This window comes from Hippocampus comes, unplaced genomic scaffold, assembly GCF_001891065.2.
Source record: "Hippocampus comes isolate QL1 unplaced genomic scaffold, H_comes_QL1_v1.1 scaffold120, whole genome shotgun sequence".
NCBI lineage: Eukaryota > Metazoa > Chordata > Actinopteri > Syngnathiformes > Syngnathidae > Hippocampus > Hippocampus comes.
The window spans coordinates 235,347-251,970 of record NW_017805781.1 but is presented as its reverse complement, the minus strand read 5'-3'; the positions used below and the strand labels follow the sequence as shown (position 1 = coordinate 251,970).

Sequence of the window (16,624 nt, the reverse complement as noted above, 5' to 3'; positions counted from 1 at the left end):
TTTCACCCACATCCCATGGGAGGTGGGGTACAATGACTCTGGACAATTTTGTGGCAATTTCCGAACCTGTTGGTGGACACCACAGGTAAAGAATGTTTTCAAGCTGAAGAAGGAGTCCTGTCAGGCCTTCTTGATCTGTGGGACTCTAGAGGCAGCTTATGCATACCGGCTGGCCAAGTACAACAGTTTTGCTGGTCACTGAAGCAAAAACTGGTGCATGGGAGAGGTTCGATGAGGCCATGGAAAACGACTTCTGGATCACTTCAACTCAATTCTTGTCCACCATCCCGAGTCTAATTACTGTAATACCAAGGAGATGACCCCCAATTTTAAGAAAGGACACCGGAGGCTGTGTTTCAGACTCTCTAAAGCTCTATTCGGAGGTGCTGGAGAGGAGGGTCCATTGGGAAGTCGAATCTCAGTTTCAGGAGGAGCAGGACAGTTTATGTCTGGGCCGTGGAATGGTGGACCAGCTCTAGACCCACAGCAGGGTACTCGAGGGTGAATGGGAGTTTGCCCAATTAATCTACATATTTTGTCTATTTGGAGAAGGTGTTCGTGTGTGTCCCTCAGAGTTTTGTGAAGGATACGTTGGGAGAATGGTGTATCGAACCACCTCATACGGGCTGTTGGTCCCTGTACAACTAACGTCAAAGTTTGGTCCACACTGCTGGCAGTAAGTTGGATTTGTTTCCAGTCAGGGTTGGACTCCGCCAAGGATGCCCTTGGTCACACTTCTTTTCATAACCTTTAAGGACAGAATTTGTAGGTGCAGCCAAGGTATTGAGGAGGTCCAGTTGGGTGGCCTCAGTATTGTAACTCTGTTTATTGCAGATGATATAGTACTCAACTCAACCACTGCACTGTTTGGCAGCTGTGCTAACCAGTCCGCCATCATGCCGCCTCAATGAAAAATGTCACAGACATATTATTAAGACAGCTGGGAACTGTTTTAAATTGTCGAAAACTATTTATTTTATGTCTCCTTTCAGGCCAATGTGATTCTAAAAGGGGTAAATCATAACAGATGTCTCAGTGATATTTTTTCAAATGGAACTGATTTAGATTTTTCCAATTAAATTGTCCTGATTACAGTGTACGGACAGTATATTAAATGATCAAAAAAGGAAATAGATCATTTCTTTTGATTGCCGCAATTTTATTTGCCCTCAGAGCTGGTATATGTGTGTGAGGATAACCTTCAGCGATCTCTCAATTTTGGTGGTCGCCGTAACATCCCTTCACATGTCGAACTGGAAGCTAACCTGGCAAGTTGAGCTATTGGTTTTTACACGATAAAGTACTGTATCAAAATTTTCTAAAATGACAGGGGAGAAAACTACTCTAGCATTATTTGCAGCTGTAATCTTACATGTTTTTTTTTTGTTTTCTGGGGGGGTTGTTTGTTTTTGCAGGCGGGCAAATCCTCACAGCTCATTTCTATCCAGCTGCCAGGCGAAGTGAAATTCCCTGTCAAGATACATAGCTTCAGTGTAAGTATTAATCCATCAACGGACAATATTGTCTAGCACACCATTCGCCACTTCTGCCAAGGATCTAAGGGGTACCCAGCAGCAAATGTCCTAGAGAGGCAAGAAGGCTCCTGCCTGCTCTTTTCGTCTCATATTTTTTTTTTTATCAATAGTGCTGAGAGTCCAAGATGACTAATTCCATGGTTTGTCTTTTCGGAAGAAAAAAAAAATACGGAGGTTATATCAAGACAAAAGATAGCACTATAGACAAAGTCAGCGAAGCAGAGGAGTAATAGTTGAATCCTTTTTCCTAGGGGTGTTTTAATCTGGTTTTCATGCTGCCAATTCCGATACTGATTATCCATGACTGATTGATTATCATGATTATCCATCATATTGATTGGCTGTTTATTTTTTAATGTGAGAGCTGCTCACGAACAATTGTTTTAATAAGTAATCTGATTTTAAACTGTGACACGCAGATAATGTGGTTAAGGAAAAGGGTGAGGAGACGCTGCATTGCACACAGGCTTGTCTCTCGTTGGCTGCGGGTTGCAAAGTACGAGTTGCGGATTATCATTTTTTGTGATGGGCAATGAAAGGCGTTGATCGAAATGCCAATCACATACTTTCCCATGGAAAATGTTCACCCTCACTTTAGTCATGTTTATATTGCATTGCTTTACTTATCATTCATTTCATTTATATGCGTGCTTTTAAAAACATGCCAAACTAAACCAGGGGCATCCAAAACCCTTGAGGACCGGAGCTGGATATACCCGAATTAAACCAAATAAGGTTGATACTAATATAGTGTAGACATTGGTGTAGCTTAAAATGGACACCTGCTGCTTATTCAATACATAACTGAAGAGCAATGGCGATTGATCAGTGTCAATAATAAATGCTCATGCTCAGAAAAATGAATGGGTGGATGAAAATAATTAGCCAGCCCACAGCGCAATTGCCAGCCGGCCCTAAATGGAGTGTTTGGTGTGACACACTACAATCCGTCTATGGCCATAAAGTTCGAGTCGCATTTATTTATTTATGTCTGTTGTCCTCAAGATGGCAGCAGATGTGATCAACGAACTCTGCAAAGAAATGAGTATCTCGAATCCCTCCGAAATGAATGAATTCTCCATCTTCGCCCACCGCCAGAAAGGTACAGTTCAGACCAACGCGGCATGTTTACTGTCTGCCAATTACACAGCAGCTCCACTGCTGATAAATGATTGATAAATGACAGCCATGTTTTTTTTTTTTTTTTTTAAATTTCGTTTCGTTTTCACACCATCCCATCTTTTTTTCAGACGGGATGGTGCGCCCTCTCCATTCGAGTGAGTACCTGATGGACTTTTTGCTGGACGATGGCTGCATCTTCTTGTCAATAAGAAGAGTGATGTGGCAAATTCCTCTGTGCTTCAACAACGATTTATATGTGGAGTTTCACTATCAACAGGTAAATTGATTCGCTAAAAAAAAAAAAAAAGGCTAACTAGCGCACCCTACAAAATTCTAACAATGCAGTAAGCATAATGGAAGCTTGATCTATGAAATTTTGGTGGTTTATGTAATAGCCCAAGACCTACAAAAAAAGTCTCTTGGAGGCATATGCTAAACCTAACAGGAAGTCCGCTGTCTTTTGTCTTTTTTTTAATTCGGCGTCACTTTGACTACAAAAGCTGCTGTAACTTGATCCACAAAATCATATCCTGTTAAAATGTCATACATTTGATAAGTCTAGGCCTAAAGACATCCACAAACCTATTTATTTTGTTGTGGTAGCACCGCCCACTGGCTGAAGGAAATCTTTGTTTTATTCTCCCGGCTGTTGCCATGGCAATGCACTTTTCGCCAAGAAAACAACCGTTCTTTTAAGGGCTAAATATGTACAAAAACGTTTTATACAAATACCTTATCCTTGTTTACGCTTGTGGGATCAACCCCGATGGAACGTGACACCTGCAGAGTTTGCCCCGTGATCGATGGGGGTGCCAAAAATGCTGGCCCTTAACCGTTCATCCCACAAGCAGAGTATGAGAAAGGTTTCAAAAGCAGCCATTTGTTTATTGACAGATCATGGACAGCTGTAAATCTTGGTTGAATTGTATTGTATCAGTGTTAATATTTCCTGTCTAATAATATGAAATAAAGAATCTCTCTCTCTCTCCTTCTCTTGCTCTCTCTCTCGCTCTCATTCTCTCTCTCACTCTTTAGCTCAAGGAGGACTACTTGAATGGCCTTCTCCAGCTCACTCCTGCTGCAAATGGGTCCTCATCAGTCCAGCAGATTTCAGAGCTGGCAGTCCTGCAGCACCTGGCTCAGGGACTGAAAATACAGCTCTCAGTGTAAGTGTTTATCCACATACACTATATCAGGTTGATTTGTCTTTTGGCCACGTCGATCAGAAATCCAGGCAGCTGCTCTTAAAATTGGAATAAGCGGGTGTATAGGCGGAACTTCCAGCTGCACACACAACAGCTTTCAAATACAGGGAGAACACCGTGCAGTCATCTATCCATTTTCGTCGCGGGGCGTGCTGGAGACTATCCCAGCTGTCTTCGGGCAGTAGGCGAGGGACAGCCTGAACCTGTTGCCAGCCAATCACAGGGCACACACAGACAAACAACCATCCGCGCTCACACTCACACCTAAGAACAATTTAGAGTGTTCAATCAGCCTGCTATGCATGTTTTTGGAATGTGGGAGGAAACCGGAGTACCAGGAGAAAACCCACGCAGGCACGGGGAGAACATACAAACTCCACACAGGAAGGCCAGAGCCGGGATCGAACGAACAACCTCTGCGCTGTGAGGTCCATGCGCTAACCACTTGCTCATCAAGCCAGCCCAGGGAGAGCACATTGATTCACTTTTTTTTTTTTTTGAGAAGATCCAAAATAATAAATACTACGCATATCATACATAGTTTTTTTGTTTTTGTTTTTGCGACGGTTCTCAGAAATCTAGACGGCCTCTGTGAGAATTGTAATTGGAAGAAATGCGTGCGTATGTCCAAGTTCTAGCTACACACAAAACAGGTTTCCATTTGCTGCCATCAAGAAGACATTGAGTCTTACGTCTTTTTTTTTAAATTTTTTTTAACTTTTCAATTTAAGAAACGCCACATATTTTTAACTCATTCACTCCCAAAGACGTTTTTAAACGTCTTTTCAGACTTGGTCCAGAATTGGCTGGTACTGAATGAGTTAATTGGAGACTGGTCTGGACTGCAGGAAGGCCAGTTTAGTACCTGCCCTCTTTTACTACAGAGCCATGCTGTTGTAACACATGCAGAATGTGGTTTGGCATTGTCTGAAATTAAATAATATTTGATATTACATGTATACAATTCCAATATATAAAGCATTAGGTGTTACATTATTACTCACAATGATATACTTTAACCTTAAAGGCCAATCCTTTTGGCTCATGCAGGTCATACATTAATTTAATGCGGTTCCAACCAGACGTCTGTGACTCATATCAGCCAAGCACTTAATTGCAGGGTTAAATGCGCCGTGTCAATCTTAGGTGAGCTTAACAATCATTGTGGCTTGTCGCTTATTCACCACCACGAAGGCAATGATTTTGGTTTTAGGAGCGGCCAATATGGTCACGAGACTGAACCAGATACACACAGATACTTCCTCCTCCTTTTTGGCCTCTTTTGGAAACTGGCTGTTTTGTATGCCGCATGGTCCCGCAGACATCAATATTATTGTCCCACTTTTTTTTTTTTTTTTTTTCACCACGCTGTGTGCATCTGTCTGCATGATGCATAACATAGTAGAACAATTCCAGATCTTTTTTTGTGAAATTAGGGCCCTGCTTACACAATGGTCACATATCAACAATAAAATAATGTTATTGTCATTTTTTTCCCCTCGAAATTGCAATCACAATTTGATTTTAATTTTTTTTTTCCAAGAACATTCCCCCCCTCAAAGATAAATTCAACACTTTATTGAAACATACCATATCAGATCTACAATGCATTAGTGTAGATAAAATTGAAGACAAATTAAACATTATATGAAAGTTTATTTTCTACAAGTACAGGTATAAAACTAGTGAATACTTTGATGTGCAGTTTGGTAAGTGTTCACCACAACAACTTCGTTCTGCCACACAGGTGTGATGGAAACATAACTACATACTATACTGTAATGGCACAAAATGTATAAAGTGCATATCACAACAATTATGCAAACAAATCAGTAGCTTTGCTACTTCCTACATATTATTTTGTTTCATGTAACATGAATTTATGCGAACGTGGACTGCACTTCTTAATCATTCAACGTCTCAAATAAACCAAGAAACAATAATCTCATGGCTTTACCGCTCCCTCCATACCACTTCATTTATGTTAAGCTTAGCTTGAGATGAGCACAGGAGACACAATGAACTCAGTACTGGTTTATTGTCAGGGAAGAGAGACAGGTCAAGGAGGCGGGAACCAAAGGCAGTCAGAGAAACCAAACCGAGGTGTACAGGAGTGCTGAGCGCAACAGCTCGGCAGTAGCGAGTACGGCAGCGAAGGTAGCTAACGAACTGATAACGGGTGGGCTCTTCAGACTGGCCTTTATACTGACGAGGTGAAGACTGGCAGGTGTGTAGGTGAGCCAGGTGCAATGATTGGGGAGACGCCCAGCCCCACACTGACAGACACAATGCATTCTATTTCATGAAACATGAATTGTACACATGAACTGCACTTCTTAATTTATCATGTATCATATTTTTATGACCATACGGCGCACCGTATTGAAAGGCGCAGTCGCGGTTACGGGTGCTATGTGTCTATTTAATACATACACAAAGTGAACTGTCTTATTGGACGCGATCAAGGTAATACATATGCTAGCTTAAAAAATATGGTAGCCCGCATGCACGGTAGCATATATTTTTAAAAAGGCAGCGGGAACAAAACTGAGTTCGGTTGTACTTTATTGAAGTATTTCACAATGTACTCTTATTTTTTTTTTAATCGATCCTCATCCACAAATCCATCAAAGTCCTCATCTTCTGTATCCGAAAATCCGAAACAGCTGGACATGACTTATGGTTTTGTTTTATGTATTCCTTTGTCAGGTTGGAAATCAAGAAATACTTGCCTGCTCAGGAGGGGCAGAACGTGAATATAGATGGGATCCACTCTCTCTGTTTAAACAAGATAGACGCCATGAAGGCTCTCAGCCCACTCGATGCCAAAATACAATTTATTGGTTAGTAGGAGGTTGCTTCTCCTTTCCCCATATCCTTGAATTATTTGAAATCAAGTTGTTTGACTGTTTTTGGCAGTGCTTCTGACTGAGCAACATTTGTTTGGCTCCAACAATTACTTGGCCCAGAAAGTCAGCCAGCGTGGATGTCCTTCCCCTTGCATCGTCAGTGTCAACCATGAAGGAGTGCAATTTCTTCATCCTAAAACACAGGTACGGAATGTCAATGATGTCTTTTTACATTTTGAACATTGCTTTGTTAAGGCCCAAGCTCCTAGCGTTCCTTGGCTTAAATCACCTTTTTGAGGGCTTTCCCATTTTTAACATTTTCGCATGGTTGAAGGGAAAGGCAGAATTGCTAGCTAAATTGAACCACATGTGCTAGACAGAAGGACTAACCTAAATTGCAAGAGGAAAAACCTCTCATACTGTGTGGTCTGAGTACAGTGTAAAATGTTGATGACCTGCAGAAAAACGAAATTGAAGTCATGCGGCTACATAGGGTCAGGTCTTAATCACACTGTAGAGGCCGCCATTCACTCCTAAACAAGGCCGACTTTGGCCACGTGGACTAGTGGGGCGCCACCATCGCTGCCCACAGCTTTCATTTCGACATTCGTTGGTTGGCTGTACGGGGTACCTTACCTGTTGGCCCTGCCTCTGCTAAATGGATCGCCCTTCAAATCTATATCTCATTTCTTTGCAGGAGAAAGTGTTTCAAATCCCTCTCACAGATGTTCAGTCCATGCGCACTGTGCGACCCAAAAAAGCAGGAAGACTACCATCGATGGAAATCAGTTATGGAACACCAAATAAGTTCCAAAAAATAACAATTCAGCTCAAACAGGTGATGACTTAAATTCTTTCTTTGCAGCTGGCATTGCCATATGTCCCTGTTGAACACTATTCTTTGATTAAAATCAAAATTGAATAGGGTGAAGGTAACAAAAAAAAAACCCCAAAGACATCTTATGACAAGCTCTGCCACTTTGTTTTTGTGATGTAATGTAAGCCTTGAAATGTGGTGCAGTCAGGTTTTAATCAAGGTGGACACGACCACTGACGACAACATTAAATGGCAGTTACCAACATCATATTGTGTCACTTGGATAGGCTCACATTGTTAACTAATAGCTGAAACTTTGGAGCCATAATACGATGGTGTCTTCATACCTCAGACACAATGAGATATTATATTATGAAAAGCCCCAATTATAAAATGACCTACGTAGCTGGTATCAGAAGGGTATATCTGTTGTTTCCAGCAAACCAATCTGTGTCAACATTGGCAAAGAATTCAGCGAGTAGTGATTGATTTATTGGAGCCAAACAACTTAACTTCAACAACAAAGGACTCTAGCCGGTTAAAGATGGCCAGCCTCCCTGCTTATTTACAGTAACTCTATGGCAAAGACAACAAGACAGTTGAAAACGATGCATAAAGTTACGTAACTGTGAATAATCGTCACCGAACTGCTCATAGACATCCACACTCATGCCCACTTCAACCTCTGAATTGATCAGAATGACCGCCTCGATATTTTGAATTTAATAACTGTTGAGTAGGGCCAAATGAAGCAAAATTGGGCTTGCTAAATGAAGCTTCACTTCAGAGTGTGTGTCGATTGCAAGAAAATCACATGACCGATGACAAACAAGGCCCTGGTTTGTGCGGATGATATATTTGGTTCATTCAACGTATAGCCTTGTAACACTGGAGACCTTACGTCGTTTTACAGGTGATGTCGCCATTTGTAGTGAGCTTAAAGCTAGTTGGCGAGTCACGCTGTGTGTCAGAAAAGAACACTTGTGGAGGTTTAGCATTTTGATTTCAGTCATTGTTTGCCTGTTGCAGTCTCATTATACATAAAAGTTGCTGGAGCATTGCACTTCCAGTCGCGGGATCTCGGGTTTGATCCCCTTTATAACTTTGACAGTTTTAAACTCATACTTATTTGTAAACATTGTTCGCATGATGTTGTGTTGCTGCCGACATAATCTGCGAGGTGCCCAACAATGCAACAGAACTACCTTAGCAATGACAATGTGTCCACCAAGCCATTATGACGTTTGCTCTCAAAGCTTGTCGGAATACAGTCCTTGGATCAAGTAGGTAATCCCATCGTGTGCAGTTTACAACATGACACGGCATCAAATTGCAACCAATAACGCTAGGCTAATAATCGCAGCCTATATAGCTCACCATTCTTCCACTCCTGATGGGTCTCGTCTCAATTCCATGTCCAGCCATTCGGGCACATTTTATCATTTTATCACCCCCACTAGTGTGTTGAATATAATTAATATTTAAAAACAAAAGCAATTAAATAGTACAAAAAGAGCACCCTTGTCGTGCGTGCGCGCTTGTAAGTGCCGACTCCCACAGAAGTAAACAAGTTAGTTTACCGACAGAGAAGCAACGCAAGTTAATGTTGATGTATGGAAACAAACATGCATGCAAATGACCATTTCTCGTGTCACCCCCCCCCCCAAAAAAAATACTTTTTCCATTTTTTTTCATTGAACAATCAGTTGCTATCATGACAGGCCTATGTGAAGACATTTTACGGACCAAAATATTTCAAAATATCACTCACCAAAGCAGACTAGTGGGCTCACATCCACAAGGGGCTAAAATATCTTTAGAGTCTTGCTTGTCTCCTCCTTCCTTCGCTTTGCAGTATTGGACAGATAAGAGTGATGCAATTTCTTACCATATCCAACTGATGATTATAGGCCCGATAAATATTGTACATCCTGAATGTATAAACGACACACCTACTGCTAAACCTGTCATGCTGTGACTACTAATTGTCCTATCATTGTGTAGCCTTTAATCTTTTATCATTCTGTGTATATGTTGCTACTGCCTGATCTTCTTGACATTGAGCAAATGAAGCACCCTGAAACTGTGAACCATTTCCAAACCAATTGGCTGAAAAGCCTCAATGATTCATTACAATTCATTTTGCCATGTAAATATTGGAAGTTGAGAGAACAGACACCCTGCGGAGGAAACTAATTTTGGCTGCTCGCATCTTTTTCTTTTGGTTATGACCCACATCGCATGACAATAGGTGAGGGTGGGGACGTACTGTACATCGACCGATAAATTGAGAGCTTCGCCTTTAGCTCAATTCCTTTATTCACCACAAGAAACCAATCCAAAGTCAGCAAAACTGCACCAATTGGCCCGTTGATCTCTAATTCCTCTCACTCATGACCAATACTTACAAAACTTCCACTTGGGGCAGGATTTCCTTCTCAAACTGACGCCTTCACTCCACCCTTTTCCAACTGAGCATGATGTTGCAGAAGTGTGTCAACCAGGACAGCCACAAAACGTGCAGAGCTTTTACTCAGTCCACTTTTTAAAATGATAAATTGATCAATTCTGGTGTAAATACAACGTTGTTATGATGTGTGTCTTTTTTATGTGCAGTACATATGTCAAAGCTGTGCTGTGTCTCATTTTTTTGTTCATCGCCTTGATTCTCTTTCAGGCCAAGGAGCTGTGTCACATCCTTGCTATGATAATGGAAGAGTTGATCCGTCCCTCAGTCGCCAGTTCCATCTCAAATTTCCAGTAGACACACTCCACTTTCTCTTTAAAACTAATGCATACAACCATTTATACTCACAATCACACCTAAAGACAATTTCGAGTTATCCATTAATCTAGCGAGAATATTTTTGGAATATGGGAGGAAACCGGAGTACCCAGAGAAAATCCACACAGGCACAGGGAGAAGGTGCAAGCTGCACACAGCAAGGCCGGAGCCCGGAACCGAACCCTGGACCTCTGTACTGTGAGGCGGATGTGCTAACCAGTCGACCACCGTGCGGATGCATCTGTTAATTTTTGTTTATTCTTTTATCTTAAATACAATTCAATTGTGTGTAATAATATTAACTGATTGACTTACAGGAGACAGTAAATGTTGGTTTTGCATTAAAATTTTATGACATCAGAGCTGAACAAATCATCTTTTATATTAATTCGCTATGCTAACAATGTAAGAAAGGTGAATAAGACAGTCAATAAAAAGAAACATGTTGAGATTTTTTATTTTGATTTTCCATGACAGATTTAATTTACTTTAGTTAAGTAATGGAATTGAATGTTGATTTGTGTGTGTGTTTGGGGGTGCATAGCAAGGTAATAATCCGACAGAGACATGGGATCTTGGCAGTCCTTAAATACAGCTGTCCCCAATCCCCGGGCCGTGGACCAGTACCAGTCCATTGGTCATCTGGTACCTGGCCGTACAGAAATAATCAATAATTTAGATTACAACAACTTAATTTTTATTTATTTTTTCATCTGAAAGATGTTATACTTATATTATATACTTATACTACTGTTACATCCGTCTACAGCATGTCATTCTTGGCGCAGGTGAAGGCGCGCTTCTTGGTCACGTGATTGGTTACCGCTAAAATGAAACCCAGGAGTTAGCAAAATGAGTGAAAAAAAACAAACGTTTTTGGAAAGCTTCTTTGGGAAGGAGAAAAGGCCCGACCAGGAGACTTTCAAGAAAAAGAAGGCTACCTTTAAGAGACAGTATCAGGAGTCCTACTTAAAATATGGATTTATCTCAATGGCAGATTCCCACGCACCAAGCCCACTCCGAATATTATGCGGAGAAGCAAGTCGTATTTTTCATGCACTTCTTTATTTGCGGTGTATTTCATTTTGAAGGCACATTTAAACATTACCATTCCAACCAGAGAGCTTGAAGGCACATTTAAACATTACCATTCCAACCAGCGAGCGTTGCGGCCATATAGGACGCTCCTCATGTCATGATTCCTGTTTATTATGAAAATATCACAATTTTCATGCAGGTCATATAATATTTTGTTGCATTTAACCGTCACACCTTAAAGGCCGGTCCCTGAAAATATTGTTTGACATTAAACCGGTCCGTGGGGCAAAAAAGGTTGGGGACCTGCTGTTAAATACATATCTTAACATGATGATCAAATTGACAGCAGGTTGCACGCTGGAGAAAAAGCCCTCCACTGCCACCTGCTGGAAACACATAAGAACAAGATCATGACAATGGCCTCCTCACTGACTTAAGCCCATTCGAGTCAGAAGTAGGTGACGTATGCTCTGATGTACGATTCTGAAAATTCAGCTAAACAGAAGATGTTTTCCAAGCTCCAGAGTCTGTTGCCTGTCCCGCTCAGCACCAGCTACAGATTGACAGAAGCAATCTGAAGCAAGTGCATTGTGTGTGGGCCATATCGTAGGGGTGAGCAGATTTTGATTTCCAAAAAAAAGAGTACACTCAGCCTGGCCTCAAGATACTAAAATTATACTCAAAGATGCTGTATATGATCACACTAATACCTTTAACGTAAAGCTGCACGATATTGGAATAACGTGCAACCCGTGAAACGGGTGTCACATATTGAAATATTGATACTGCGATATTCGACATTACTGAAATAAATTACATCTTTACTATCTAATGAAAGAAATGTTTTTTTTTTTACATGGAAACATATGGATGTATTCTAATCAAATTATCTCCATATTGGATGGCGGAAACTCCAGTTGTAAAAAAGTGGTGAACGTGCCTCTCTCTTTGGAATAGATGAAAGGATGGCCTTGTATGTGGGGGATTTGTGGTATCGTAAGCCTCTTTTTAGAAATGGTCTTTCCACCCTCACGTAGATGGCCTTTCTGAAGGTGGAAAGACCATTCGTGGTTTGGTCGTGCCTTCAACTGGAGCATTGGGAGCATAAACAGTAGTTTTTTTCCTCACACTCCAACTCATGCTCGTGTTGTCCGAACTAAGCTTTGTTGCATTAATTGAAAAATCCTGCTGGTATGAGAGGAGAAACGTCTTATCAGAACAGTTGAGTTGTGATCGATTCAATGTCCTGACTTGAATGAATGAAACCACTTGCGCATCTGTGATCCTCGTGCCCAATGAGGAAACTACACAAGAGCAATAAGGCACCCCTGCGGTTAGAGCTGGCCGATATGACGATGCATATATCGCGAAGACGACAGAAAACTTTCCGTCATTTCACTTTTCGTGTCTCTGATCATTTTAGACCCACTTTTTTACCTAAAGAAAACTGTGAGTAAAAAGAACAACAGACAAAGCTTCATCTGATGGGCCAAAGATTTCACTTACCATTGTTATGCCACATCGCGGTCACCATATGGCAGATTGAACAAAAACGCAGGAAGGAAATGCATGACAATCATACATAACAAACATACGGCGTCAATGAAAATGAATAAATAACAAGCTGAGTGAATACAAATAATGTATTGTACTGCTAAGGGAAAGAATAAACGAACAACAAACCCCAAATGATTAATTATTTACAAAATAAAAAAGAGCGCCTCTAGGCATGCTGGGTACTCCTGGGAACTGAGGCTCGCATAGCGGTTTAGGTTTTCAGCCTCATCAAAACACAAAGAGTAAAACTTTGAATTGCATACGTTTAATTCTTTCCTGTAATTGAATGGTGGACAAAAAGCTTTACTGGACTACTTTCAACACATATGGGAGGGTAGTCGACAGGTCGAGGCGAGAAATCAGTGGTACTTAGGCCGTATTAGCTAGCTAACAATGAGCTTTGTTTGGCCTCTACATCGGCTCAACACATTGCGGTTTCACTCTGAAATCAGTAATTACAGTTCCATCATGGCGAATAAACTACACTTCTTACAAGAAAGTATTACAAAGAGTAATTAACAACAAGAGATGGAGAAGCTACGCTAATTGCTAAGCTAACGCACCGTTATCCTGAAAGATCGGAATTAGGTGCTCGGGTGACTGAGTACACTTCACAGAAGCGTTAAATCGGAGTGTATCCAAATTTGAACAGCAAAATACCAGGCCATTTAATAAGTGTCTGGAGAGAAAATTAAACAAAATAACAGCTCAGCAGGAAAAAATTGTGACTGGTCTGCGTCCTATACATCAGCTGATGGTACCTGGTCACGTGAACCTTTCCCGCGCTTCACAAATCGCCCCAAAAGAGGCTTTGTTTTCTTGGTCATGTGACTTTTTCCCCCTCGATACGCACATCCACGAACGAGACGTCAAATTTCCCCTGGTCACGTAACAAAAACGTAACTGACACGCGCCTCGAAACCAGACTTCATTTTCACACGTTTAGAACATGTCATCCCCCCCCCCCCTCACTATTTGTCAGTACGTCGCGCTTTCTCCCAGTCAGATTGGCAGCTCTCTTTAGAACATGTCACTTTCTTTTTCCCCTTCGCTATTTGTCAGTACGTCGAGCTTTCTCCCAGTCATATTGGCAGCTCTCTTCCATGTCTTCCGCATCCAGCTCTGTGTGGAGTTATTTTTTAGAGATAAAGACTTTTACTTTTCAACTTCCGTGTCAAGTCCGCTTCTGGGTCCAATTCCTGCTCATCACGTGACAGTTGAGGATGTTAATCCTCAACTGTCACGTGGCATTGGCACAAGTTGCTTTTTTGAAAAATAGCTGCTAGAAAGAGCGGAAAATAATGCAATAATGTTGCAAAGTCAGCAAATCTATAGTCAGCCACACACATGCACATCAAAATAAAATGACACATTTCAAAATAAATGCACATTATATTTATATTCAGGTATTTAGTTTGACTTTCTAAATACTGCAAGGGCGGTCAGACACTGTGGACGAGCTCGATGGGGCCTGTGTTCTGCCCAGGTATGACATCGGTCCTCATCGCTGCTGTTACACAATAAAATCTACAAATTGCAACAACAACAAAACATGGCTGATTACAGATATTGTCTCAATGTACATTTAATAAAGTTCATTTACATCTACATTTTATGGTCGTTGAGAAAATGAAAATAATACAGTCATTAAAACATTCACCGTACGGTTAATAAAGCTTTTGTGACGGCAATGACTGGAATGGATGATTTCAATTGTAATTGATTACTATGATCACATTTGTGTCGAAACTGAACAGAATGGAATGGGACAAGCACCACACAAGAGAGTATATTGTCATTAGAATGGGCTTGTAGACCTTATATTTTGACCATGGAGTATCAATGCCCACATGATCAAAGCATCTGAAGTATTTTCTCAGCAGTTCCCTTGATCAAAGTAGTGACACAAGATCTGGGATCTTTTTTCGAGACCAATTTATTGGTCCAATGAGATGATTCAGTCTGTGATGAATGAAGGAATAAAAGGCATCAACTTAGACAACTACACAACAATTGTGACACGTTTTTCAATAATTCCTCTCTTAAGTCATGTGCACCATTATGTATTGATATATACATTCCAAATACATACAAATTGAGCTAGAACATGACTGCTCAGTAGCTGTAGACAAGCATAATGACCTTCCAACTTCTGTGTTGGATTGCGTGACTGAATTGTCATATCTTTACTTCTTTCAGTTGATAGCAAGATGTAAAAATGTAATTTCCTCCCCCACCCCACCCCACCCCCCCCGTATGGGGAACCAGAAGGTTATCAAATAAGTACGAGATTGTGTTTCATGTGCTTCTTTACAGTGTCACGTTCTGACCCAATAAAAAATCCTTTTTGTCAGATGTACAGCAGGTATCATATGAAATACATTTCTAGTTCTTATGTATAAAGCAGACCCACGCTGCATGCTTTACAAAATTCCATATTTCTGGATACAATCAATACATTTGTGGAGATACAATTCCGTCAAGTCCTCCTGGATGAGCCGACGTGAGTGGTTTCAAAATTGTCAACCGTTGCTTTGCCTTCCTTTACCTTTGATATTTTTCTCCGCAGAAGGATCCTAATTTAGTAACCATCCATTCACTGAAAAAGAAAAAAAAAAGGCAGTTGGAAAAGTAACCCACAAAATGCATCATATACTGGTCACAGAAAGCTCTGCAATAGCTGGGCCTTGCTTGACTTGTCACATTGCTCTCTCACACTTCCTTATTAACCCTTTAAAGGCACAACGGTTACTACAGTGGACGGCTGTCATACCCGGACAAGTTTAAACAAAAGAACTCGACTCACGGAAGGTTGTTGGTGCAGCCGACGGGAGCGGAACTCTCAGAGCGAACGACGGGGAGTTGCTCCGCGATCACAAAGTTCCTCGTGCTCCTTGTCGGTCTTTTATTGTTTACATATGCAAAATACAAGAAAAACACTGCCCCGACATTTACAGACCACGCCCCCAGTCTGGCCCCTTGGCGGTGATTCGATTAACTTTTGTCAAGCTTTGAACCACAGATACTTTAACACTGTCATGGTCTGGTCTCCCACCAATAAACAAGTCGCAGACTTTGCAGATGACAAATGTTCGCCTGGGCACGACCAGTTCCCAGACCGTCTTTTCATGTTCTAAAACATTTCGTTTCTAAACTGTTTACTCCCAAACTGTAAGGCAACTCCCTGTGGACTTCAAAGAGCGCTCAGGCCCGACACCCTTGCACAGACATTTAGGGGCACTAAATACACAACCCGTCTAGACAGGCCCAAATTAAATGGAACTTTAAACACGATATCATTCTGTTTGTAGATTCCTCTAACAACGGCTTATCATGTTATCAGGTTACAGGTTATCTTTATTGGTCAAAGGGTTAATAGTGCCACCCATGTGACGTTGGGGACTATGGGTGTGACAGATATGAATGACATGCATGGCTATAGTATTCCCTGACAGGTCTCTGAGTTTTTTTTCCCTCTTGGCATTTACATGTAGTGGAAAAGTTACGCTGCTGTAAAAAATAAAAACAAGATGTTTAATGATCAAGCATAGACATCAATGGTAATACTGAGCAATGCAATTCTTACTTCGATTGCTTCCCTCCACTTATACATAGAATATTTAAAAAGCAAGTATAAATAAAATAAAAGGAGGGCGGCATGGTGGTAGACTGGTGAGCACGTCCGCTTCACAGTGCAGAGGTCCTTGGTTCGATTC

At 41.2% G+C, this 16,624-nt stretch overlaps 2 protein-coding genes across 6 annotated transcripts in view; one reads left to right on the top strand and one right to left on the bottom strand.

Annotated features, from left to right (window-relative positions):
* Positions 1-10,363, top strand: part of myo15b (myosin XVB) — a 55,891-nt gene extending 45,528 nt beyond the window's left edge. For all 4 annotated transcript variants that reach the window (XM_019884890.1, XM_019884889.1, XM_019884891.1 and 1 more), the window contains 9 exons: positions 1,174-1,268; positions 1,416-1,493; positions 2,541-2,637; positions 2,786-2,934; positions 3,693-3,823; positions 6,572-6,705; positions 6,782-6,915; positions 7,409-7,549; positions 10,206-10,363. In XM_019884890.1, coding sequence (XP_019740449.1) covers positions 1,174-1,268; positions 1,416-1,493; positions 2,541-2,637; positions 2,786-2,934; positions 3,693-3,823; positions 6,572-6,705; positions 6,782-6,915; positions 7,409-7,549; positions 10,206-10,292 — 1,046 coding nt within the window. In that variant the 3' untranslated portion in view covers positions 10,293-10,363. The remainder of the gene's footprint in view (positions 1-1,173; positions 1,269-1,415; positions 1,494-2,540; positions 2,638-2,785; positions 2,935-3,692; positions 3,824-6,571; positions 6,706-6,781; positions 6,916-7,408; positions 7,550-10,205) is intronic.
* Positions 10,364-14,475: 4,112 nt separating this feature from the next.
* ca10a (carbonic anhydrase Xa) overlaps positions 14,476-16,624 on the bottom strand; it is a 58,438-nt gene continuing 56,289 nt past the window's right edge. For both annotated transcript variants that reach the window (XM_019884904.1, XM_019884903.1), the window contains exon 9: positions 14,476-15,507. In XM_019884904.1, the coding sequence (XP_019740463.1) occupies positions 15,485-15,507 (23 nt within the window). In that variant the 3' untranslated portion in view covers positions 14,476-15,484. The remainder of the gene's footprint in view (positions 15,508-16,624) is intronic.